Consider the following 25473-nt stretch of genomic DNA (forward strand, 5'->3'; position numbering starts at 1 on the left):
CACCGAAGGAGACGTCGCCGTCTAATCTTCAGAGTCCAAATCAGTGGGCCCAGCCCACAGTGACGTTGGGCTTCGGATCTGAAACCTAAAACCACGCCCCAAACGCTAATACTATGTCTTACTAATACATATTGTGAATAAGAAAAAAAGTAGAACATAAGCACTTTAATTAATAACCACGGCACCATAACTACCGTAATTTTGGAAATAAAAATAAATAAATAATTTTTAGTCTTTTAATTTTAAGTAAATTTTAAAATTAATTCATTTTAAAATTTTTGACCAATTTAATCTTTCATCTTTCAAAATACGTAGACTTAATCATTTTTAATCAAATTTTGTTGAATGTATTTGATGTTTTGTACGCATTTAAAAATATAACTGAATTGTTTATACGTTGAACACATTTTTATTTTAATATCAAATAAATATTATTATAAAATATGTTTAAAATATTAAATAAATTAAATAAAATTTGATTAAAATAACTAAATTAACGTATTTTAAAAATAAAGATTCGAATTATTTTAAAATTTTAAATAAAATAATTTTAAAATTCATCGAAAATTAAGAAAAGAAAATATTTACCAATAGAAAAACGTAGAATTCAGTTGTGGAAAGGCGCAAAAGTGCTTTTGTTTTTGTGATTCTGTGGGAGTTGGGGAAAGTGGTGGACTCGTGGCGACTTTTAAATTCAAGGAAGCATAAAAATCCCGTAACGCGTGTTGGGTGGTGTTTGGAAGACAAAAAAACATAGGTTTCTATTATGCTAAAATAAATAAATAAATAGGAGTGAGTGTGAGATTGAGACCCTCTGCAACCTAACCCTCTCGACTCAGACCGAGGCTGGTGTTGTCCCAATCTAAGGTTTGTTTGTGCTTCCCCTGTCGTGTCTGGTTGTTGGTTTTGTTTATTTGATTGATCTGAATGTTGATTGTTCAGAGAGAGGAGTAGCAGTGAAGGAGTGAGTTAGAATGGCGAATATAGAGATCGAAGGGATCTTGAAGGAGCTACCCAATGATGGGCGTGTTCCTAAAACCAAAATAGTGTGTACGTTGGGTCCTGCTTCCCGATCCGTGGAAATGACCGAGAAGCTTCTGAGGGCGGGGATGAACGTTGCTCGTTTCAACTTCTCTCATGGCACCCACGAGTATCATCAGGAAACCCTCAACAATCTCAAAATTGCTATGCACAACACCGGAATTCTCTGTGCTGTCATGCTCGACACTAAGGTCATTTCGCCGTTCTTTTCATCCACTCAATTTTTCTCTTCTACTGTGTACCCTCTTTGTATTCTTCATTTCATTTTTCTTTTCATTGCCCCTGTTCTTCCTTTCTTCATTCACTATTGAACCAGTGCATTTATTACGCATTTGGGGACATTTCTAAGCTCGACATTTTTATAGCTTGTATGTAAATTTGGTGGGGGCATTTCTAGAAAGAAATGAGATTCTAAACAATTAAAATGATATTTTGGGTGTTTGAAATCAATTTTTTAGCTTTAAATTCCAGCACGTTAGATTCAAGGCGAAAGATTATATCTTATGCTCTAGGTTGGGAATTGTGTAATGTGTACTATCTTTCTCTATAAATATGCTTTTTAGATAAAGAGTTTTCGAGCTCAGATTGCGTCGCTTCCAATTCAGATTCATCCAAGATGGTCAAAATTGAAATCATTCAAAGCCTAGTTTGCTAATGCTCACCCAAACACTACTTAACGTATAAAATTAGTTATTTATGCATAAAGTTAACGCTTCTTACTATTCATGCAGACATGATTCTCCCATGTCTTGATTCAATGCCTGCTCTATTTTTTTTTAAGTGATCAATGATTTTGGTGATGGAATGGTGGTAAGTGTTAAGTTTGTTGTTTCCATATATAGTGTCATATATAGCTATTAGCTTGTGGACAGAAGTTCAAAGTGCCTTTGGCCTTCTTGAATGGATTTTCTAACAACTGTATTTTATCTGGTTGCTATTAAATGCTTAAATTTGTCGCACTTCTCATGGCCAGTTTATGCTCTTAGTTTTACATTTTAATGCAGTAGTTGTACAGCTTTGTGTTTTTCCCCTGTAAATATCTTATTAAGGAGGATATCTTGTTCTTGACATTGTAAAGTTCTATTTCTCTTATGGTGATGGATTTTTTATTCAATAAATCATTAACATTCCGTGTACATCTGCTATATGCTGTATTTCTGCAGGGACCTGAGATTCGAACTGGTTTTCTGAAAGATGGAAAACCTATTCAACTCAAAGAAGGACAAGAAATCACCATAACTACTGATTATGATATTAAGGGGGACCCGGAGATGATATCGATGAGTTACAAGAAACTGCCTGTCCACTTGAAGCCTGGAAATACCATACTATGCTCTGATGGGACAATCACTCTCACTGTCCTGTCTTGTGATCCTGATGCTGGTACTGTTAGATGTCGTTGTGAAAACACTGCCACCTTGGGTGAGAGAAAAAATGTTAATCTTCCTGGTGTTGTGGTGGATCTTCCCACACTTACTGAGAAGGATAAGGAAGATATTCTTCAATGGGGTGTACCCAACAAGATTGATATGATTGCACTTTCATTTGTGCGGAAAGGCTCAGATCTTGTTAATGTCCGAAAGGTTCTGGGTCCACATGCAAAGAATATTCAGTTGATGTCAAAGGTATTTTTTATTGCATTCTTATGCAATTTCCGTAATAAAAAACCTTGTGCATCTTTCAAAATAAACTAGAGATTTTATTATTAATTGTGATCTATTTTTCCTTTGTGGTTTCTCAGTTGATGTGGAAAGAGCTGTGTTTTTTCCTCATCATACACGAGTTGCACATCTACGACAGGAATAGTGTTTGTTGTGTATTGTAAAAAGTGTAATTTATATTGGTCAAGTATTCCATAATTAGGAATAATGACTGGGGGAAACCATGCTTTTAGCCTCCCTTCCATACCACCCAGTAGTATCCATACACACACGCACACGCACATAATGTCTTCTATGCATTGAGTTCAATTTATTCCATATTCTTAATGTCTTCACTTTAACACAAGGTGCATGCTTGTTTGGATTTTATATATGTAGTATGTAGTATTATCTAATTGTTTTATATTTACATATGCTGGAGGTTTTCTTTTACCAGTTCGTCTCTTTCAGTTCACAAAACCTGATTTCTATTTTAATGATTTTATGATATTCCAAGGTTGAGAATCAGGAGGGAGTCCTGAATTTTGATGAAATCCTTCGGGAGACGGATGCATTCATGGTGGCCCGTGGTGATCTTGGAATGGAGATCCCGGTTGAAAAGATTTTTCTGGCACAGAAAATGATGATATACAAGTGTAATCTTGTTGGGAAGCCTGTGGTCACTGCCACCCAAATGCTTGAATCAATGATCAAGTCCCCCAGGCCAACCCGAGCTGAAGCAACTGATGTAGCTAATGCAGTTCTTGATGGAACAGATTGTGTCATGCTTAGTGGTGAAAGTGCTGCCGGGGCATACCCTGAACTTGCTGTGAAAATCATGGCTCGTATTTGTATTGAAGCAGAATCATCCCTTGACTATGGTGCTATCTTCAAAGAGATGATAAGGTCTACCCCCTTGCCTATGAGTCCACTGGAAAGCCTTGCATCATCTGCTGTCCGCACAGCTAACAAAGCCAAAGCAAAACTCATTGTTGTGCTGACACGTGGTGGGTCTACAGCCAAATTAGTTGCCAAGTATAGGCCAGCGGTTCCAATATTGTCAGTGGTGGTTCCAGTTTTGACCACAGACTCATTTGATTGGACCTGCAGTGATGAGACGCCAGCAAGGCACAGCTTAATATACAGGGGCTTGATTCCTATATTGGGCGAGGGATCTGCTAAAGCTACTGATGCAGAATCCACAGAGGTGATTCTGGAAGCTGCTCTTAAGTCTGCAACAGAAAGGGGTCTTTGTAAGCCTGGTGATGCTGTTGTTGCACTGCATCGTATCGGAGCTGCCTCTGTTATAAAGATCTGCATAGTGAAATAATAAACGCAAGATATACTGAGGAGCTGAATGTGTTATTCGCCCGCGTGGCACAAACTGATGCAGGGCTATGTTTTGGCTTTTGTTTGTGAAACTTTTGTGCTGTTTATCCATTATATCATAAAATGGAAGATTTAGTTACTAGCTTTAGATAAATTGAGTTTTGTTATTCGCTGTTAATGCTGCGGAGTACACTGAAAGATATGTCATGGAAATAAATCAGTATTCTTGCTTTTTAACGTATGATTGCTTTTGGTCTGATAGATACCTCGTTTCATAGTGTGTATTTGAAGTAGGGATATGACAAAATAGTTCTGATAAAGAAGCTCCACATGCTAGGAATGAACACGGCAATGCCATTATAACATTGCCACAAAATACGAATTAGTGTGTCCTGTACAAAAAACGGTGAACTTCATTGATTTATGTTTGCTTTTTAAATACAGATAATTATTCACACCTAAATGTTATGATTCACGGATGAAGAAGTTTCTTAACTGAAGGACGGGTGTGTTGAGTTTTCTTATACCCATAAGCCATCCATTTTATTTTTCTTTATTGTTTTAAGCAAATAAAAAGTTGTCACGTACTTTTTACATTGATACATAAACAATTTAATAGTGGCAAACTTGTTTATCATAAATTTATCTGAATATTATAAAATTAAAGTCAAACAATCGCACTCATATTTCATCCTCTCTCTCTATTTACATGAGTTTTTGTTAATGGCTAAAAATACATTACATTCATACTCTAGTTAAGAAACACTTTAGCCTAAATGTTGAGAAGTTATTAACGTAATTTGGTAAAAACGAAAAAAAAAACATCGTACTTGTCTGGTCTGCCTACAAAAAGAGACGATAAGCATTTGAGAAGCAGAGTGAGAGAGATGGCTTATGGATGTTATTGCCGTTGGCAGTGGGTGGAGGCCAAATCCATCATCGGATTGGGATGTTGCTACTCTTCCTCAACTGCAAGGACCAATACGAGTTTTCGTCTTCGACTTCGTTCTCCTCCTCGTCCTGTCTCTGTCACTGTCTCTGTCTCTGGTCTCTCCGACGGTAACCCTCACACTTCCGGTGACCCGGAGGACATAAAAGGGTCGGGAACTACCGCCAGAGGTCGCAGACTGCTTAAAGTTCGAGAAGAGAAACAGAAGCGTGAATACGAGAGGCTCCACAACTACCCTGCTTGGGCAAAGTAACCGTCTTTCTCTTCATTCCTCCATTAATGATGCTTCTTCTATTTATTAATCGATGCTCTGTTTTGCCTTCAGAGTCCTCGAAAATGCCTGCAAAGACGACGAAGAACTCCGTGGCGTTCTTGGAGATAGTATTGGCAACCCTGAACTCATGAGGAAACGCGTGGAAGATAGGGTTCGAAGGAAAGGTCGAGACTTTCAAAAGTCAAAAACAGGATCCGTCCTTGCTTTCAAAGTCACCTTCAGAAAGTACACAAACATACTTGCATTTCACCAATTTCTGTGTGTTTATCAAAACCCATTTTCAATTAGCTCTGCATTCCCTCTTGCAGCTTCAATCCAACTGATTCATATATCTGGTTTGAATTGTATGGACCACCATCAGATAGGGATGTTAATCTAATCGGTAATGTAAGTGTTTAGTTTTAACTTTTAGACTTTTAGCTTTTAATATGTAGTTATATTTATTCATAAAATTTATCTGTATTCTTCATGTAAAATGCAGGTTATTCAATCATGGTATGTCATGGGTCGCCTTGGTGCCTTCAATTCATCAAATTTGCAGGTGAGGCCATGTTCACTTCTTCAGTTTTCTGTTGCTGTCTTGTAACACTTTAGTGTTGGCACCATCTCCTATATTTGTAGTTGGCCTTGATTATCTTTGTAACTCTATGGAAAATAAATTTTCAAGCTGAGTGGTGAAACTACTCGAGCACGTTCATAAAAACTTTGTTTCTCACTTTCTTACAAAATCTTCTCAAACACCATTAGCTAGTTCTAAGCTGTTACTGTTTGGCATGTTTTTCTTTATTATCAATCAGTTTGGCACTAGTTCTCTGCTCTAGCGTGTTCTATTCTTGATTTAGTTTTTTTGTTTGCTTTGGATTAGCTTGTTCCTGAGTAGATTATTGTATTTTAGTGCATTTCACTCTTCCCTATTTGAATTGGTTTTATTTTTTCTTTTGCCTACTGTAGTTCTTCTGCAAGCCATTATATGATAGATTCTCTCATTTTTTGGACACTTTATTGTAACCCTTCAAGTTCCACATGTTATTATTGTTGATTCATTTTTTGAATCACCCTTCAATTACCATGTTGGCGTGAATGAATGGGTGAGAAAGTTAATGCTAGGTTGTTGCTTGGAAGCATATAGGAAACTAAGAAATCACCAATGAGACTCATTACTGTTGGTGGAGTAAGACTCATTGTTTCAACAAATTTCATCTAATAGTGAAGAATATGTTTCAAAGAGTATTTAGAAAGTATATTACTAATGTTTCAGTAAACTATTTTTATATCGACTTTCTTATCTCCCTAATGAAAGCATCAATTTTAATTTATAAACAAACAAGGACAATTTATATGATTTTGGTCTTTGGAATTCGTCAAGTTTAGCTTAGTGCAAAGATGCTATGGCAATGATACACCTGCATGAACTATGAGTCATGGCAACTATATCTAGCTTCCTACTTGTACCTTTACATTCTGACAAGAACTGAATTATCTTGAATTGATGACAGATGACAAATTCATCAATGGAGTTTGATCCACTATATGATGCAGACAAGGGTTTCAAAGTCATGCCATCATCTTTCCATGATATCAGTGATATTGAGTTCCAGGACAATTGGGGTCGTGTGTGGTATTAACTCTAGAACTCAGCTCTTTAAAAGTGAAATAGTAAAAATGTTGTTTTACAAGGAACTCATCTAAGTATATATTGAAATTTTGGCAAAGACTCTTTAATCACACGCAGCTTATTATAGTATTTAAAAACTTAAAGTCGTAAACAGAATTAATTAAATGCAGAGAGCACAATAAAGAATCCCAAAAAATATAAAGAAGTGAGATTTTTAAGTTAATCTGTATTGATCAACTCAAACTAGAAACCTCGTAAAAAAAATATTCAAACAAACAACCAGTATCGTGAATGATATCTCTTGTCAAATGAATCAAAAGAAGAAATCAAATTTAGTAAAACTGACAATACATAAATTACTGTTAGCTTAAGTTTTCCTTGGAGTGATTTGGATTACATGTTTGACCAAGAGACAAACCAGAAGAAAGGATGAATAGAACTGAGAAGTAAAGAAAAAAGAAACAAATTGGAGCTAATTACATTATAATTAAGATGAAGGAATAAAGTACAAAACAATTGGAGTACAAATCTTCTTATATGAATGTAACTTTTTTACATTAGTCCATTCACATGTAATGTGTTTTATGTAATTATATTATTATATAACTGTAAAATATGTGATTTAATCAAGATTCGTGTTGGCACAAAACATATTTAAGCTTTATACGAATATCTTACAGGGTGGACTTGGGTACATCTGATTATTTTGCAATTGATGTGCTGCTCAACTGCCTAACTAGCTTGAGCTCGGAGTAAGTTTGAATACTAAAATTCTTGTGACTAAATTAAGGATATATGTGCTTGTCTTGTTAGTTGTTTTATAAAAGGTTAAATATGTTTTTGGTACTTCAATTTTTAGTAAAAATTAGAATTAGTCTCCCTTGGAAACTAAACCAATTTAGTCCCTTAACTCTTTAAATGCATGGACTTAATTCTTTTAACCAAATTTTATTAAGTTTATTTGACGTTTCAAACATATTTCATTATAATATTTTAGTTTATTTACACTGTTTGACACATATTCTTTTAACCAAATATTTACTTCAATGTTAGCTGAAAAATGCGTTTGAAACGTCAAATAAACTTAGAAAAATTTGGTTTAAGGGACTAAATCCACGTATTTCTAAATGTAAAAGACTAAATTGGTTCAAGGTCTGATTTTCAGTAAAAGTGAAAGATCAAAAACATATTTAGTTATTTTATAAAAGCTAGTGTGAGTAACCTTTTTCTGAATAGCAGATATCTTGGAATCCAACAAATTATTTTTGGTGGTCGCCGCATGGGTGATTGGGAAGAGGGGATGACAAGTCCCGAGTATGGTTACAAATACTTCAAGATTTAAACCATTACACTCCATGCATTGTACTCTCAGTTTGGTTCAAAACGGGTTGTAACAAATGTGCATACGAAAAGGTAAACTTTTTGGGTGAGTTTAACTTTAGGGTAAGTTTACCCTACTCGGTGGAAAATGGCACTGCTCTTTAACGTATCTGTAATTTCATTTCTAAGAAGCGAAAGCATGGTTTTGTTGTATTTCACATATCATGTGCGAAAGAATGATGGTATGGTACGCTGCAAGAGACAGTTTGACATAATTTGACAGAGGAATGTCATGTATCCTCTAAATTTTAGTTAAACTTTCTTACAGGTTTAAAAAGTTTGATTACGAAACTTAGCTGCGAGACGAAAACTTGCTTCAAGATTTAAAATGAAGTTATACTTGAAAAGAACATTTTTCAGTGATTAACCAACAAATAATCTTATTTGAACCAGCATTTCTCTTTTGGTTTCGGGCATCTAGACTTGAGCCTCGCCTTGGAATTTTTTCTTAGTAAGAATTTCATTGCGTAGTTTCCACCTTCCTCTCCGAAGTATTTTTCGACAAATCCTCTTCATGATGCATGAAAATAAGAGAACTCCCACTTCACTTAGTCTTAAAATTCCCAAGCGATCACTTAATGATATTTTCTACGGTAGAATCAAATCCCATCCATGTGTTTGGACGAGTGATTTCAAAAATTTCAAGAAATTAAAATATATAGTATTTTTTTATCATCAAAAAAGAAATATAATAAGAATATTTGGAGTGCTCAAACTCTTTTAAAAAAAGAAAACTTACATCATTATCATTTGTACAAGATATATGGTATTTTTAAACACACTTAAACAAAGGTTAAACCACAAAAGGACCCAACAAGATACACAACTACAAACAAAATTGACATATTTTAATTTTAAAGCAAAGAAAAACAAGCTAAGAGATAGGCTAAAACTAGTAATACGCTGCATAAAAACACATGAGCCATAAGAAAGAACTCTTGAGAACCATCATGTAGCTTGAACAAACTTGAAATAACACACCACAGAGAAACTGTACTCCCATTCTAAATACAATAGATTGCATGAAGCAACATCCTGCTTGATTTATGTCCATTTTCCACCTCCAAAGTAATTCTGCACCCTGCATGGGCCTTATTGCGGGTAGCTTTTTTGGGCAAATTCAGCCCCATTTGTACCGGCAACGTCAAGAAGCAAACATGTTTTCCTTGCAACACATTGAATTCTTTTCATTTATTAAATAATTTATTTAGATGGAATCTTAGATTTCAATTTTCTTGTTTGGATAGAGTAATTCAATTTCTATTTTAAGACAAACTCAACTTTATCCTTGAGCCTAAGTTAAGTTAGTTTGACTTTTGATCCAGGATGACTTGTCTCGACTTTTAGTTTGGATCGACTCATAAAGATTTAATCTGGGCTAACTCGGATCGACCTTTGAGTTGGGCCAACTCTACTTGACCTTCAATCTGGACAAATTTAACTTGATTCAACCTTCGACCCGGGTCAACTTGACTCCACTTTCAGCCCGACCCGACTCGGCTCACCCATCAACTTGGCTTGGCCGACTTGGCTTGACATTCAGCCAGGGTCAACTTGATTCGAACTTCGACTTAGATCAACTCGTTTTGACCTTCGACTCAAGTTAACTCAGCTCAACTTTGACCTAGGTGAACGCAACTTGACTTCGGTACGACCGAACTTGACTCGACTTTGAATCAAACCAACTTGGCTTGACTTCGGCCTGGGCCATCTAATCTCAACCTTCAACCCGGGTTTGCCCGACTCGACCATTGACTTTGGACGACTCAACTCGACCTTCAGCATAATCCAACTCGACTCGACCTTCGACCTGACTCAACTCAGTTTGACCTTTAACTTAAGCCGACTCAACTCAACCTTTGACTTGGGTTGACTTGGCTCAACTTTAGTCTAAATTGACATAGCATGACTTGGGTTTGGACCCACTCGAATCAACCTTCAACCTGAACCATCCAGTTGTACCTTCAACCCAGGTCAATTCAGCTCATACAGACTTACCTCAACCTTCATTCTGGATTAACTCAACTCAACCTTCAATCAAAGTTAATTCAACTCAACCTTTGTGAGTGAAATGAAAAGAAGGGTAATTTTAATTTCCTTCTCTTGAGTGAATTTCAAATTCTATTATTTTAATTATTTAAAATATTTTCTTAAATTTCTCAATTTCAATTTCCTTTAATTTCACTATTCATCCAAACAAATCATTTTATTTCAAAGAATTTCAAATTCTTTAAATAAATAAATTATTTCATTAAATTGTCTCATTCAAACACAAGACAATTGTCTTCAAAGATTAGTCTGAGTCCGGTTTTAAATAGCCTAAAATATGGGAATTCTGAAAAGTTCATATGTAGATAGTCCATGAATAATACTTAATCATTTTGAATGGCTATGATCCCATAGGGCATACAAGACACTAATCCATTGTCATATTCAAGCAAAAGCATTGAAAGAAAATCATACAAGAATATGCTACAAATAGAAATATGAACGGCGCCACTCACTATGAATATCGGCACTTAAAGAACCATAACAAAAATCACGAAATTTCGAAATGAGAATAGACAGGCAGTAGTATCTTGCGCCACATATTGGGTTAGTTGTGGAATGGACTCAGATCTTCACATGAAGCAGATGACGACTGGTTAAGTCAGCTGTGCAACCATCAGCAGAGGGTGACATGTCTCATAAGCTTTAGCTTCGAGTATATGTCGCAGAATTAGCAGTTATCAGTGCCTCCACTAATCAATTTCCATGAACTTTCACCGGCAATAAATGTACATACATGAAAAGGCTTTTTTCGACGCCAGAGGACAATGCATCAAACTATTCCGTGGCTTGTTTAGAGGTTTAAATCTTTAAAATGCACAAAACCCCCAAAAGCACCGGCAAAACATGAGCAACAGAGATCATTGAACCACGACAGGATCATGAAACATCCTGTAAAGCCAGATTCAACTCGTGTGCAGATTTTGCAACTGATCCTCCTCTTCTACAGGTGAAGAGACAACAAACAATGAGTTCAAGCCAAACTAGCATTGCCAAATCCGGCTTAAATAAATAGACATTTTTTTTCCATTCAAGCCAAAAAATAAAGTTGAACTGATACCTCGAAAGAGAAGGTAAAAAACGTTTGACTTTTTCAAGTTCTGGGAAGCAGAGGTTGCAACGTTCTAGCCTGACCACATTAACAAGCAGCATAAAATGAACGAGTATATATATGTGTGTGTGTGTGTGTGTACACTATTTATACATATAAAAATCTCTGAGGAATTAACAAAACCTTTTCTCTGCTTCAATATCGACACCAACGGGTAGTGGAGCTGATACAGTAGAATAGATTACCGAACCAAATATTCTGACCAGTTTCAATAGCATTTCCAAGGATATTCCCTGATGTCTACAAAGATATGAATATAAAATTTGTCAGCACAACTAAATCTATCGAATTATAATTTAAAAATATAAAAACATCAAAATTACTCATCTTCTATACGGATACAATTACAAAATTGGTGAAGATTTTGTCACTGGAAAATATTAAGGGTACAGCTGATTTAAACACGAATGCCCAAGACACATTATAAATGATTACTTGTAGTGTTTATTAGATAAATGATTCCATATTATTGATGGTTAGTCATGAAACATGCAATAAAGAGCCAAAGGTTTTCATAGTTTACTGAACTTTCAAAGTTTTAACAGTCTCTGTTAATTCTTAAACTGGTCGTACTTGCTGGCAGCTATTAACTTTAGTTAAGTTATACATACATACAAGACTACGCATAAAGTTTATTGTTTCATCAACTTGTGTTATGAGTGTCAAATAAAATACCACCAGCTATCTAAGTCTTCAAATAAGTCTTTATAATTTAGGAAAAATAAAATTGTTTAATAAAAATAGGTTTTTTTAGAAGTACAGGGGATTCCGTTAAAATCTTTCAAATTATTGGGATTTCATAAAAATTTAACAAAACAACAAGGATGGACCTACTAATTAATCTATCCAAGGAAAAAAGACGATAGACAAGATCCATGAAAGAAACACTACTAATTCTTTATACAAGAAAGAAATTGGAAACATTTTTTGTCATAATTATAAGATAAGAGCCCTTTCAAATGTATTTATTTATTATTGTCTTATACACTTAATTTATTCTGAAGTCTATTAATGAAACCACCACTCATTTCCCATGAGTAGATGAGTTATTGGATTACTAACTAACATGCAAGTCATACTCACAGGTTGAAAAAATTATTACATTAATAATGTCATTACATATAACTACTACTTAAACCATTTAATTTTATAGGTATTTCTAGAATAAAATTTAAATTTTTGACATTGTTTATTAAAATTAACTTCTTTATTGGTATTGGTGAATTATGTATTTGTTTGTAATGTATAAGGACCAGAAGAATCAATAACTGTCAAAATCCAGCAAAACTTAGTTCTTACACTTAGTTATTGATTCCTTCAAATAATAGAAGGAATTAAGTTTCCCAAAGAGATTCCTAAACAAAACTAGGGTGCTTGCAAGAGAAGTGAATAAATAGAACCTCAGACTGTCATGTATGGTACTCATCAATTGTCTTCTGAAACAAACATTGAGAAGAAACTTGTACTTGCTTGAGAATAGAATTGTAACATATCACAGAATTAAGGGAACGCTTGGTTCGAGAAAAAATCTATTTTCAACTTTAGTTACAAAATACCATTTTATTTCCTATTTTCAAAAGTTGCATAGGAAACAAAGTAAAATTAAGGTGAAATCAAACTACCACTAAATTAACGAATTAATATCAAGGACCAGTTGCAGTTTAAACTAAGATTACTTATCAGTGGCACTCCATGGATCCCCGTAACTTCTCTCCTTGGATAATTTTTTCTTTCTCCACAGAGTAAGAAATGTTAACACTTAAAGTTACTGCATAATACTGCTAAAAGAGCCCAAAAGATGGTTCAATACACAAAATTTAGAGAAAATATATTTAATAAAAATGTCAAGCAAAAGTAATCCATTTAATTTATGATCCACTCCTTTCCCTTAAATCCCCAAAATGGCCTCCTCATTCTTGCTGTCGTGGAATACCTTCCACACCGGTTAGTACTGGTGTTGATAAAAAATGTTATCCAAGAAAATTCAAACAAGGTAAATCAAGGCCCTGGTTGGTTACCCACATTGGATTATTCCAAACCACCTGTTTTCTCAAAAAATAGTTGTCGCCCCATTCCCACGGAAATCTGGTTTATATAACAACTGTTATACTAGTGCGGATGACACTGAACGCATGAAAGAAACATTTCATAAACCATGTAACTATCACTTTATCTTACTTTTAACAATATTTTATGTCCTCTATAATGCATTGGTCCAGCACAAAGCATTTAAAATGCTGCCTTGAATCAGAAGAGATATCACTCACCTTTCCATTTCACTTTGTAGAAGGTCGGCTAGAAGTGGTAGAAGACCAGTGCATATATCAAGTGTAATGATATCAATTTTTTCCATTATAATGCTAACAACATCCGCAATCACCTGGAATAAAAACCAATCACAGGAGTTTCATCAACTTTAATATTTATATAAGAAAATTATGCATACATATTAACAATACCACGGTAAGGTCAAGATTTAATAATGGTATGCAATAATGACAAAAAAAAAAAAAAAACACTATGCTCACAGCATGATCATCCATCTTTGTCATTATGCCAATGACCTCGTTAACATCATTCCTTTCCCAACATCTGAAGACCATCTGCAATATAATGCTTTCAAAGTTCAGCAAATGAATAATTGCAAGTAGGAATGGGTCAGGTACCAAAATTCTATTTAAGTAAATTCTAAATGTTTATTGAAGGGAATTTATCTTTTCGTACAAAAACCAATTTCTCGTTTTGCTTTATTTGGAAATTGCTCTGCGTCAGGCTGTGGATTCTACAAATTGGTATGATTGAATTCACCGAGAAAAAAAAAAGGAACACGATTCAAACTTCAGAACGGTTCAGTTAGTTGTAGTTGTTCCACAAATAAACAATTATAGAGCAATGATAGAACTTTCTGAGATAAATATTTGCTATTTCATCTTTTCATGGGATAAAATGGCCTTAGCTTCTGGTTACTAGCTTTCTAAGCAGGTTTCTTCATTTAATATATAAAGTTATGATCAAGCATTGTCAATTCATATGTTTCTTCTTGTGAACACCAGGTTAAGTTTGTGGTAGACTCCAAACTCTATAGGATGGTATAGTGAGAAATCATTTATCTAGAAAATATCTCATAATATCTGGAATGATCGATCTCTTAGAAGTGTTTTTCATGCTTCAATATTTCATAATATATCATGATCCACTTCCTCAAATTAGGCTTACCAGAGTAATATTAGTATATCATTTATTAAAAAGGGTTACAGTTGTCTTTTGTGACACATCAATAAACACCAAATATGAATATTATATTCTATAATAGGGAGCTTGTTTTCTCTTTTCTCCTTCCCTACCTAAATTCCTATACATATTATCCTCTGATCATATGAAATTCTCTCCTCTAGATCCATTTTTTCTCTAATCTGAGAGAAGAAAAAGAATGCTGAAGCACATCAAGTTCCCTGACCAGTTGACACTCAACATTCAAAGACTCTTGCTCATCATCATAGAACAGATAGCAGTAAGACAAATCTAAATAAATTCAAGGGACTCTGAAAAATATTCATGAAATCATAATTAAACCATCAATACCTGTAACTTAGCTGAACGAGCCATCATTGAACTGAGAAATTCATCATGTTGTTCCATCACATCAGCAATGGAATCTTCATCAGTAGCAGAAACTGTAGCCTTCTCAGTAGAATGTCTCTGTATAACTTTGAGGAATAAGGAAATTACATCCACCAAGTAAAAGGAAAACAAATAAAGGGCAGGGAGAAATTATGAACTAAGAAGGAAGAGAGGGGATATATAAGGCGTTTTAAATTAGAAAGGTAGGGAAAAAAGTAGTAATATAGGCAAAGTAAGTGAGGGTCAAGGACATTAAAGTGCTTTTGTTTTCTTCCTTTCAGTAATCTTTGGTTGCGGTCTGAGATTTGCAGAATCTATTTTTGTGAGGACCTGAAATCCTAGTGTTTTTATTTGTATATTTCATTTGTAATTAGTTCCCATCATATTACGGCAGTACTTTCCTTCCACAACCATATGTCAAGAAAATAATCAGAGGTCCCCCTTGCCCTTATAATAGAAAGGGTGCAGATACAAAATGAGTATAACTATATAGTGGCCTACTTACTCTCTGATGCTAACTTGATTGCCCTGTCCCAAATAAAATAAGTTTCAGCACATTCTTACAAAACGAAAGAAATGGATCGATTATACCAGTATTTTTTAAGTGTTCTTTAAGTGTGTCAGTAAACAAAGCTATGATGCATTAATCATCATAAGTTACACAAAATAGATATAAAAAAGGCTACAAATTATTATAGCAAACAATAGAATTGGTATAATACCCCACTGAAAGGAAGCACATGAACTGATGATATCCTTCCGTGAGAAATCCCTTGTCTAGGTCCTTCATAATTTAGAGGTCGTTCCCTCTTTTCTAAATTGAGAAGTGACCGCATTCTCCCTATATTTTATAAAGAGTATAAAATTAAGAAAACATTTAAATTAATGAAATGACAACCAACAGTTCACAAAAAGAAAGATACCTCCTTTTTGCACTTCCACAGAACATACATCCCTGTTCACTTTCAAGCTTCGAGATTCATCTGGAACAGGATGGAATTCTAAACACCATTAATACACCATCCAACAGGGTAAACACATCCAGATTTTCACAAACAAATGCTCATCAATCATTGTAAAAACCATAACATGAGGCAGTGGACCTTCACACCATTTTGCCTTAGTACATTGTCTACGTTTAGTCTCATTATAGCATTGTAATTGTACTCAATGTCCATGAAAAATCAAACAGAGATCAAACAGCTACAACCAGACAACAAAAGAAAACTTATGCAAAGGTCCTTCCCATAACACGAAAATTGCGATGCATTGATACACCCCAAATCGTTCCTAATATGCAAATCACTTTCAAAGTTACAGCTTCCAGCAAGTTAACGCTATGTTTTGAGACCTAAGTCTCGCAATTATTAAGAGCATATTACTTTTAGATGTAAGAAAGACTGGGAAAGCATGGCATCTTTTCTTATGGCATCCACATTCATGGTAGCCCAAAGCATAAAACAAGAATGGTTTGCCATAGTAATTATAGGTCAACGTCGGCTTTTGCCACACAGCCATAGCACAGATCTCACCTATATACAAAGTTTCTTTTGTTCACTGGTGAGGCATATAAATCAATCCAAGTTTATCTTCTCCAAAACAAATTCCCATCTCACACTTCTATTACTTTATTATTGTGAGCAACACCAGGGATTTGAAGCTCATGAACATGACATGTATTCAGATAAGATAATATCTAGAGAAACGAGAAATTTTTGCCAAAAAATTCACTTAAAAGCTTGAGTTACAAAGTACTTAAAAATGGCCTCCTTCAGACGTCGAAAGTTTGTTACATGGCAATAAAGCACATGTTCACAGCTACGCTAATTCATAAAAAACCATCCATAACTCTGTTGAAATCACAAGATTTAGATATGGAAGGAGTAAAAGAGAGTAAGCAAACTCCTAGTAAATGTATTAGATTATATGGTGTGATGATAATGAGGTTCTAATACTATGGTTCACAACCATTTGACCAAAACTTAGACAATTGCAATAATATTAACAGTACAACTCACAGTTAAATAGATTAGGACTAGAAAACATATTGCATAAATATCAATGGAAAACAAGCTGTGTGAATATAGGAGATGTAAAACTTCATGCTGATTACTAGCACAGAGCTCAATGAATTTATTCATATTTACTAGTCTCAAGACACCTAGCATAATTTAAGCCTTTAAAAGATGTAGAAATACCTTGCGTGGAGCTTACAGAAGCAGGGAAATTACTTTTATCTGCAAAACCACTTAATTCACTGCTCTTAGATGCTGCAGATTCAGTCAGAGGAGAAGGAAGGGGCTTATCCATGTCATCTCTATTATTCGGAAATTTACGCATATCTGTTGCCTTTGATTGTAAGGGGAATGGCATTGTTCTTCCAGCAACTCCAACTTCTTTTCTAGAATCAGCTACAGGCTCGGATGACCTCAAGCTAGTTCTGGGGACAATTACCGGTATAATATCTGATTTATTGACAATTGGAACATTGGATGTTGTATGAGATTTCAAAGAACTCCTTTTCTGAGCTGTTGTATTAACCACTGTGGTTGAACCACCAGGTACTGTTTTGGGACCAGAGTTCAAATTGATCCTTTGAGGAGTACTTGGTGCACTTCCTGAGGCTTCATGCAATCCATAAGTCACATAGTGAGTGAGCAGTGATTAATTGATAACATGATCCAAATGGATCCAGATACAAAAGATTACACGAAAAATTGACTAGAACAAATTCAAAAAACAAAATAAGAAATTGAAAAATGAGGAAGGATGTATACATGGCAAACATTTTCCCTCCTTTAAGGGGTCTGAATCTTGAGAAGAAACTGACAACCTTCCAAGAGATCTCGTTTCTTTTAGTAATTGATCTGGATTTTGTGAAACAGGTAGCCTAGCCTTAGCACTGATCTCATTCAGAACAGTCATATTTCCTCCTGAGGATTTAGTTTCTGAATGACCATTTAGATGGTTCACACTATTAAGTGCATATGGTTCTATACGCTGGACAAGAGATCAGAAATGTAAAAGAGGCACATTAGTATTAAGTGGTATCAAATACAAGGCAACAATTCCTATAAGAAGCGAAATTTTCTCTTGAAGATAAGTGCCTTTACCGAGATGTCCACCACCCAGACTCCAACACAGCTTTGATTGTATGAGCAGCCAAGAAGTTTTCCTTCATGAACATTAAGATCTGACAATTTAGACCAACCCACTTCCACCATATCATGGCATCTTATAGGTTCCCACGAGAAAACCTAAACAGAACCAAGCAGAACATTATAACCTTCATAAATGATTTACCTCATAAATAAACCAAAAAAAGAGCTTACCTTTAAACTCTCGTGTAAACCACAAAGCAAGGTCCTCCCGTCAGGACTAAAAGTAAGAGAACGCACTCCAGATGTCTAACATAAGAAAAAATAGTCCAAATAAACCAAAATTAACTTGACAGATTGATCGTAAACTGATCATCCTGAAGAAAATGGTCAATTTCCTATAATAAAAAGTACCTCAGGACCAGCCGAACCAATAAGCTCAAAGGTTTCAAGGTCCCAGAATTTTACTGTTCTATCTGCCGAACCTAAATATGAGAAGGGAGGGATAAATGAAATAAAATTAAACTCGAATTCACTGAAATTAACAAAAAAAAGCTTCCACAAACAAAACACAATAAGTTCAAGTCTTAGAAGGTCTACTTTGGCCATATTCCTAACTAACGGGAGTGTAATAACAATTTTCATAAGCTAAAACAAAAGCTTACAAAATAAATTATTGCAAAAGCTCCAAGCAGCACATGAAAAAACATCTTGAACCTGGATAAAGTTCAAACACCATGTTTGTTTTGTTTTTACATTCAAATGACATGTTTTCACTCACAATTAAAGTAATGCAACCACAAAAACCGAAAACAAAATGAAAATAATTCATGTTTTTGTAATTGTAATCATTAAAGAAAACATATCAACTGAAAATGAAAACAAATAACAAACCAACCACACACACCCTCTCTTGCTAAGGTAGAGAAAGGTACTTATTTTCATGATTTCATCAGAGAAGTAAGACTAACCTGTTGCTAGTAGAAACTCATTGGGATGAAAATCTATACACTGGATCTGGCCTTCGTGACATTTAAAGTCATGCAAGAGCTTCCCTGCAGTCAGATCCCATAACTGCAAAAATATACATTATAATTTAGATAATTGTTTGAAAAAAACAATAGATTCTCATTTGCAAATGTAGTACAACCATACATGCCAAAATTACATTAATCACAATTAATCAAAATATTAAGATAGATATATTGCATACTATGCACCAAGTCCATGATAACGAATATAAAATTTTACAGACTTTTTCAAGAAGTCATACTAAAGTCTATATTAAGTGAAGATTAGATTATTTGCTCCCAACTCAGCAGCAAAGGGAACATTTCTTCTATATAACAAACACACATAGGAGAAAAATATTAGAAAAAACGTAATCGCTAAAAGTAGACTCAAGAACGCAGCAAGCTGTCCATTCTCTCTACACGCCACTTGGAGAAACAAACTTATTTAAATATACAACAAAATATCAACCAAAACAAGAGGAGAAAGATATTAAAAAGTAATGATAGTAAGTATACTCAAGAACGCAGTAAGGGTGCCCAAACTATCTTCACGTCACTTTGAACAAGTAACTCTGAAATAGCCACATGCAAAGAAAGGCTAAATATCATCACATTCTAGAGGTAGTTTACGGCAAAGGAAAACATTAAAGTAATGCAAGTATTTCCCTCCAATCAAATGCACAAAATGAATGCATAAACAGAACACAACCACAAAATTTTAGCCCCTTTATTTTTTCATAACCTTTTATAAAAAGCCATGGAAGTTAAGGTGCACTTTGCATTTTTACAAATAAATTTTCTATTGGTTGGATTGTGATAGGAAGAGTAATATAAGCTTCAATAAGACCATTCTGCAGACCACTAAAGAGCAGACACCTCAAGAAATCTACACGGCACCTAACACAACAAGATTACATTCCCATTCACAGTCTCTGAAGAAGTAGCAGTCCACAATACAGCCCTAGCTGCCCTCAAGTACACCAATAATTTTGCGAATCCCGCCACAGACAGCTTAATTTCTTGTTTTATCTTTACTACCATTACCATGTGTATACCTTCAGGTTATCATGTTTATTATTTTCACCTGTACTACCATATTATGCGTACAACCTCAAATTATCATGTTTGTTATACTCACTTCTATATTTGTTCTCTCACACACACCCAGTAATAGAGTATAAGACTTTTCTTAGCTACTGCTTTGTGTAACAGTAAAGAGATAAACATGTATATTCTGTATTAAGGTACATGTTTGGACAAACTTCTCTAAAAGGACTTCTAGGAAAGATATTGAAATGAGTTTCTCTAGAAGGTAGAATTAACTTACGCACAAGTTAATTTGTACAAGCTCTCTCATATAGCTATTCCAACTTTTTATCTTTTAACTTGTCCAAAAGCTAATTTTAACTTTTGAAGACGCTGATCTAATTTTTTTCTTCTCCTTTTCATCTCTTAGAAGTCCTTTTAGTAAGTTTGTCCAAATATACCCAAATTAGTATAGGATATTCTGCCAGCTAAGCAAGTGGATATGCCAGCTGTATTTTCTGTTATTGGTAGTTACTTAACTGCCCCTATCTCTGTACTATTAAAATATGTTCTCTGTATTCAGATATCAGAATATCAATAAAATCAGAACTTATATTCTCTTTCAGTTCTTTCAACCTCTGAATTTTTTTACCAGCATTTCATGAAACAGGTTACAAAAGTAGACACCTGAACTTGCTATTTTTCATTGAGGGTATTCATCATCATGTACATCACCCAGCAGTTTTCATTCCATGGTTAATTATTTTTATTTGAGGCAAACCATGCAAGACATAGGTATATATGGTTCAATATGATTGACTACTTTTTCCTTGTATAGTTGACCAACCATGCAAGGGAAACCTATATATTGAATCTGACTCTGCTAATACCATGATAAGGGAAAGCAATTCTAACCTTTACAGTATTGTCCTCTCCACCTGAAACAACCCAGCGTCCATCTGGGGTAAACCTGATTGCATTGACCCCTCGAGTGTGACCCTTGTATGTATGGATACAACCCTTCTTTCTGATGTCCCATATCTTAAGATTGGTGTCTAAAGAACCAGATGCAAAGAATTCTCCAAATGGATGAAAGTCCACTGATGTACAATTGGACCTATGACCAGTAAGAGTACGAACAACTGCCAAAAGAAACACAGCAAGTCAAAGACTAAATTTATCGGTATGGGCAAAAAACTTGTGGTAAAAATACTGAATAAATTATGTGAGACTAATCAAATCTCTTTTCATCAGTGAATTAAGACCATTTAAAGTGAATGGCAAGAAACTGCGTACTCTTTGCCTCTTCTAAGTCCCAAAGTTTGATAGTGCCACTTGCAGCTCCAGCGGCTACCAAGACTTCAGAGGAATCAAAGCTTACGGAGTCTATTCCACTAGAATGTCCTGACAAACTCTGCAAAACGGGAAACAGCTCTTACTGAAAATAGAGAAACAAACATTCTCTTTTCTACAGGAATATTTTTCTGTAAAATATAAATGAGACAGACAAAAGTAAATAAAAAGATGATGGCAGCATCATTGGTATAAAAACAAGAAAAAGAATGCATTTAGATAAGAAACTGATCAGTTGTTCCCAACGGCCAAGAGGACATCCCAATAGCTAAAAATTGAGTACCATATTGGGTTGAACTTGTCAGAATGGGATAAGCAGCACATATTGGGTTATTTTCAACTGAAACCAGAAAAAAAAATGGAATCCACTCACTTTGAACATTTGAGAGAGGAATCTCCTTCACACAATCTCAAATATATATATATACCATATGTCAAAACAAAAACAGCAAAAAGGGATAATTTCTAGCTTTAAAATTTTTAAATTTAATCCTAACCAACTAAACCAAAGCCCGAATACAACGAGCATATTCACAATATGTAACAAACCTAAATAAAAGAAATGGAAACGATGATGTCATGATGTGACATTAAGAATAACTTCAGAAGAAAATTAATCCCATGAAAACATGACAAGAAGTTTTCATGCAACACCATTTTCATCAGTGACCAGTTACTGTGCAAACTAGCTTGGAGCAGCTCCAAATAATTAAAAATGAGTTTCAAATGTGAGAGGGAACAAGAGGCCGGCACAAGGAAAACAATGCTAATAATTAAGGCGCAACTAAAAAAGACGAGGAGAAAAGAGGAGAACGAACCAGTATAGCGTTAGGTTTGCCAATAGCCCAAAGATTGACCTTGTGGTCTTCACCTCCAGTGACAAGAACCCTGGATGATTTACGTCCAATCTTGAGGCAGTTGACAGAAGAAGCATGTGCTACAAATTCCTCTGAACATAACTCGTCAAGGCCAACCCAACCAGCAAGTACCAACCATAACCCACACACACACAACAATAGAATAACGAAAGCAAAGAGGGCAACAGATAGCAGAGAGATCTGTAGATGAAAAAAACAATGAAGGGCAAGAGCACAGCATAGATCAAACAAAATGCAGAAATGACAAGAAGGATACGAAGCTTGTAAGCGCGTTTGGTAGTCATCGGTATGAATAAAAAAACCCTAGCAATTGCAGTTGCGGCAGGAACAGCAGCTCCCGATTAGAGACATTCGAGTCCCGAGATCTAATTCGGTCCACAGAGATTCTCAGATCTTCGCTACCCACAGCTGACAAAAAAAATGTCGGTCACGGCAGATCAAAATGGAGAGAGTGAAACTGAAATGAAACAAAGACCAACCGAACCTAACCTAACCTCCTTTTTTACTCTTGTTCTTATTAGGTAAACAGCGGTTGGTTGCAGTTGCAGTTGCAGTAGCAGAAGAGATTGCTTCACTTCAGAGTTCACACAACATGATTCAAACAAGTAACACACATACACAGATACATTCACTTGTGCTTGTTCTTCTCAAACTTGTCCACAACCAGAGAGTGTGAGACTGCGCATGCGACAAGCCTGAAAGGTTTACGAATTACAAGTAATAATGCTAACGCCGCCGTCGCGGGGAGCGAGGGCTTCACCACTTCCTTGGATCTGCGACTGAGTGAGTGAGTGAGTGAGCGAGTGAGCGTGGGAGCCAAAAGCTGGAACTGCTCGGCGCTTTCACGATCTCTGCGTGACCGTGTCCCTCGGTAGTCGGTAATCGTAATGCTTATGTTCAAATTAACCTGAGAGTGGGAAGGTTCAAAATATATTTGTAAAAATAGATAGAAAAAAAGAAAAAGAAGGAAAATATGTAAATAAAAATGTGAAAGCTACGTTCCACGTTTTATCCTCCCTCCGCAAATCAAAATTGAAAAGACCACACAACAAAACTCAACTCCAATGGACTCCCTTCACCTTTCTCATCTTTAGCTACCTTTCTCTAATCATTCATCATCTTTCACTCACTCACATCACAACCACTGTTCATTCCACCTGTACCCTTTTTTTTTCATAACTTATTTTCAAATTTTATTTTAGAATATGCAGTTAGCACTTTTTTTAGTTTTTTTTTTCCTAACTAAACCCTTTTGAAAAAAAAATCCCAAAATAGACTTAAGCCTAATTAAATTATTTTAAGGATTTACGTTGAGAATTTTAGTTTCAAAAAAGAGTAGAACTGGATCTCTAATGTGAAACTGAAACACTCACTGTGTTCATAACAGATGGTAATTGGATCTCTGAAAAAACGAATTTCGTCTAAGGCTTTTTATTCTTTTAAATGGTAAAAAATGGAAGGGAGGAAAAATGTAAAATATAATTGAAATTAAAAGTAATAGTTACAAATGTGAAATTAAATTTTAATTTGGATTAAAAGAATGAAAAAAAAAGACTATATATCTTAATAAAGAATAGGAAATGTTGAGTATAATTTAAATTTGAATTTTGTAAACTAATTTAGAATGTAAATTATTATTATAATTATATGTATAACAATTTAATGAAACATAGAAGAAAGTTATAAAAATGTAATACATTGATACTGTTATTATTATTCATTGTTGAAATAAGTTTTTTTTTTAAATGGAATGTACAGCAAAAAATTAGTAAGAATTTAAAGTTGAATTTTAAAATTTTTGTTTTTTTCGTGAGTTTAATAACTAAATAAAATAAAACAATATCTACAAATAGAATAAATATCTCAAAATATAATGAATGAAAATTGTGCTATTAGCATATCAATTATAAAATGAGATTTCAATTTTGTTTGTGATTAGTTAAATTATTTAATATTTTTCTTATATCGAATAAGATTCATTGACTACACAATTATATGTATTAAGTACACTAATATTTTGACACTACATCTATTTTTACTATTATTTGACATTATCTCTTAATACTATTTACTTTATTTTCTTCTAAAAATATAAAAGGTAATTCTTGTCGAGACTATTTTATTTTTGTAAAAGTTGTCAAATGGTGTCAAAGAATATTTTTCTATATATTTATCAAGCGTAATATAATATGTTTAGGTCATCACATATGTACATTTCATTATTATTCGTACAGTAAAATAAATCATAATTTTTTGTAATTTTATTAACATAATTTTGTAAATGATAATTAAATAAATTTCATAACTTTTCTTAATCTTAATAACAATTAAAACAATTTTATTTTACGATTTTGGTCTTATACAAAATACACATATAAATAGGGATAACAATGTGGTCTTAATCCAGTGGGTCAGTCTGCCAAAAAAATGTGGGACGGACCGAGGTATTGAGTCCGCTAGCCGTATAGCTCGCAACCCACGCTAGCCAAAGGCGCAGCGGAGCGGGGTGGCCCGCAGGCCCACATAACCTACACTCTTAAACTTCAACTTGTAAATTCACGAATGAACCAATTTTTGAACTCTTTTGGACTGTTTGGATTATTTTTTATTAGACTGTTTTTTATTGGACTATTACACTATTTTTTTTATCACTAAGATGCGGTTGATTTGCATCTTAATCTTAATGTTCATGTCCAAGACTTGTTTTATTATAGAATATAACTTTGTTTAACTTGTCGGACCAGACTACATTGTTGTCATTCTGTACATATAAACAAATTAAATATTATCAAGGTTATGAATAAAAATGACAAAAACAAAATGTTATTTTAAATTTTTGAGAAAAAAAAAATCGATAACAAATTTATAAATTGAAATATAAGTTATTCAAAACAACAAAAACGATAACAATAGAAATCAAGTAAATAAAACTATATGGATATTATCAAAATTTCTGCGGTTAACAAATTTACTTCATCAGACAAAAGTGGTAAGTGTAAAGAAATAAAAGATAATCATGACAAAGATATAAAATTATTAAAAGAAATACACTACAATGTCTAATAAATTATATTTTAACTTTATTTATTTTAGAGA

At 34.4% G+C, this 25473-nt stretch overlaps 3 protein-coding genes across 4 annotated transcripts; 2 read left to right on the top strand and 1 right to left on the bottom strand.

Moving 5' to 3' along the window:
* Positions 1-617: 617 nt before the first annotated feature.
* On the top strand, positions 618-4247 carry LOC114181778 (pyruvate kinase, cytosolic isozyme). The gene is made up of 4 exons (XM_085672365.1): positions 618-867; positions 943-1232; positions 2205-2666; positions 3199-4247. The coding sequence occupies exons 2-4, from the start codon at positions 975-977 to the stop codon at positions 4009-4011; spliced, it is 1533 nt and encodes a 510-aa protein (XP_085528491.1). The 5' UTR covers positions 618-867; positions 943-974; the 3' UTR covers positions 4012-4247.
* A 573-nt stretch (positions 4248-4820) lies between these two features.
* LOC114181439 (structural maintenance of chromosomes-like protein, putative (DUF3531)) lies at positions 4821-8485 on the top strand. Its single transcript, XM_028067899.2, has 7 exons — positions 4821-5208; positions 5285-5458; positions 5542-5620; positions 5715-5774; positions 6730-6851; positions 7529-7600; positions 8088-8485. The coding sequence occupies exons 1-7, from the start codon at positions 4898-4900 to the stop codon at positions 8188-8190; spliced, it is 921 nt and encodes a 306-aa protein (XP_027923700.1). The 5' UTR covers positions 4821-4897; the 3' UTR covers positions 8191-8485.
* A 2094-nt stretch (positions 8486-10579) lies between these two features.
* Positions 10580-23394, bottom strand: LOC114181958 (katanin p80 WD40 repeat-containing subunit B1 homolog KTN80.3-like). 2 transcript variants are annotated; one of them, XM_028068659.2, is made up of 19 exons: positions 22872-23394; positions 22634-22785; positions 22318-22448; positions 21443-21560; positions 21062-21288; positions 19079-19181; positions 18522-18592; positions 18342-18416; positions 18123-18266; positions 17787-18009; positions 17208-17633; positions 15933-15992; positions 15732-15850; positions 14971-15087; positions 13917-13991; positions 13656-13768; positions 11512-11628; positions 11338-11406; positions 10580-11220 (listed from the first exon to the last, which is right to left on the bottom strand). In XM_028068659.2, exons 2-19 carry the CDS (start codon positions 22659-22661, stop codon positions 11157-11159), a joined length of 2280 nt encoding a protein of 759 aa, XP_027924460.2. In that variant the 5' UTR covers positions 22662-22785; positions 22872-23394; the 3' UTR covers positions 10580-11156. The 2 variants fall into 2 exon arrangements, with proteins under 2 accessions (XP_027924460.2, XP_085528688.1); XM_085672562.1 differs by having other exon boundaries at positions 22867-23394.
* Positions 23395-25473: the final 2079 nt, after the last annotated feature.

This window comes from Vigna unguiculata, chromosome 4, assembly GCF_037176805.1.
Source record: "Vigna unguiculata cultivar grain cowpea cultivar isolate G323 ecotype 2 chromosome 4, ASM3717680v1, whole genome shotgun sequence".
NCBI lineage: Eukaryota > Viridiplantae > Streptophyta > Magnoliopsida > Fabales > Fabaceae > Vigna > Vigna unguiculata.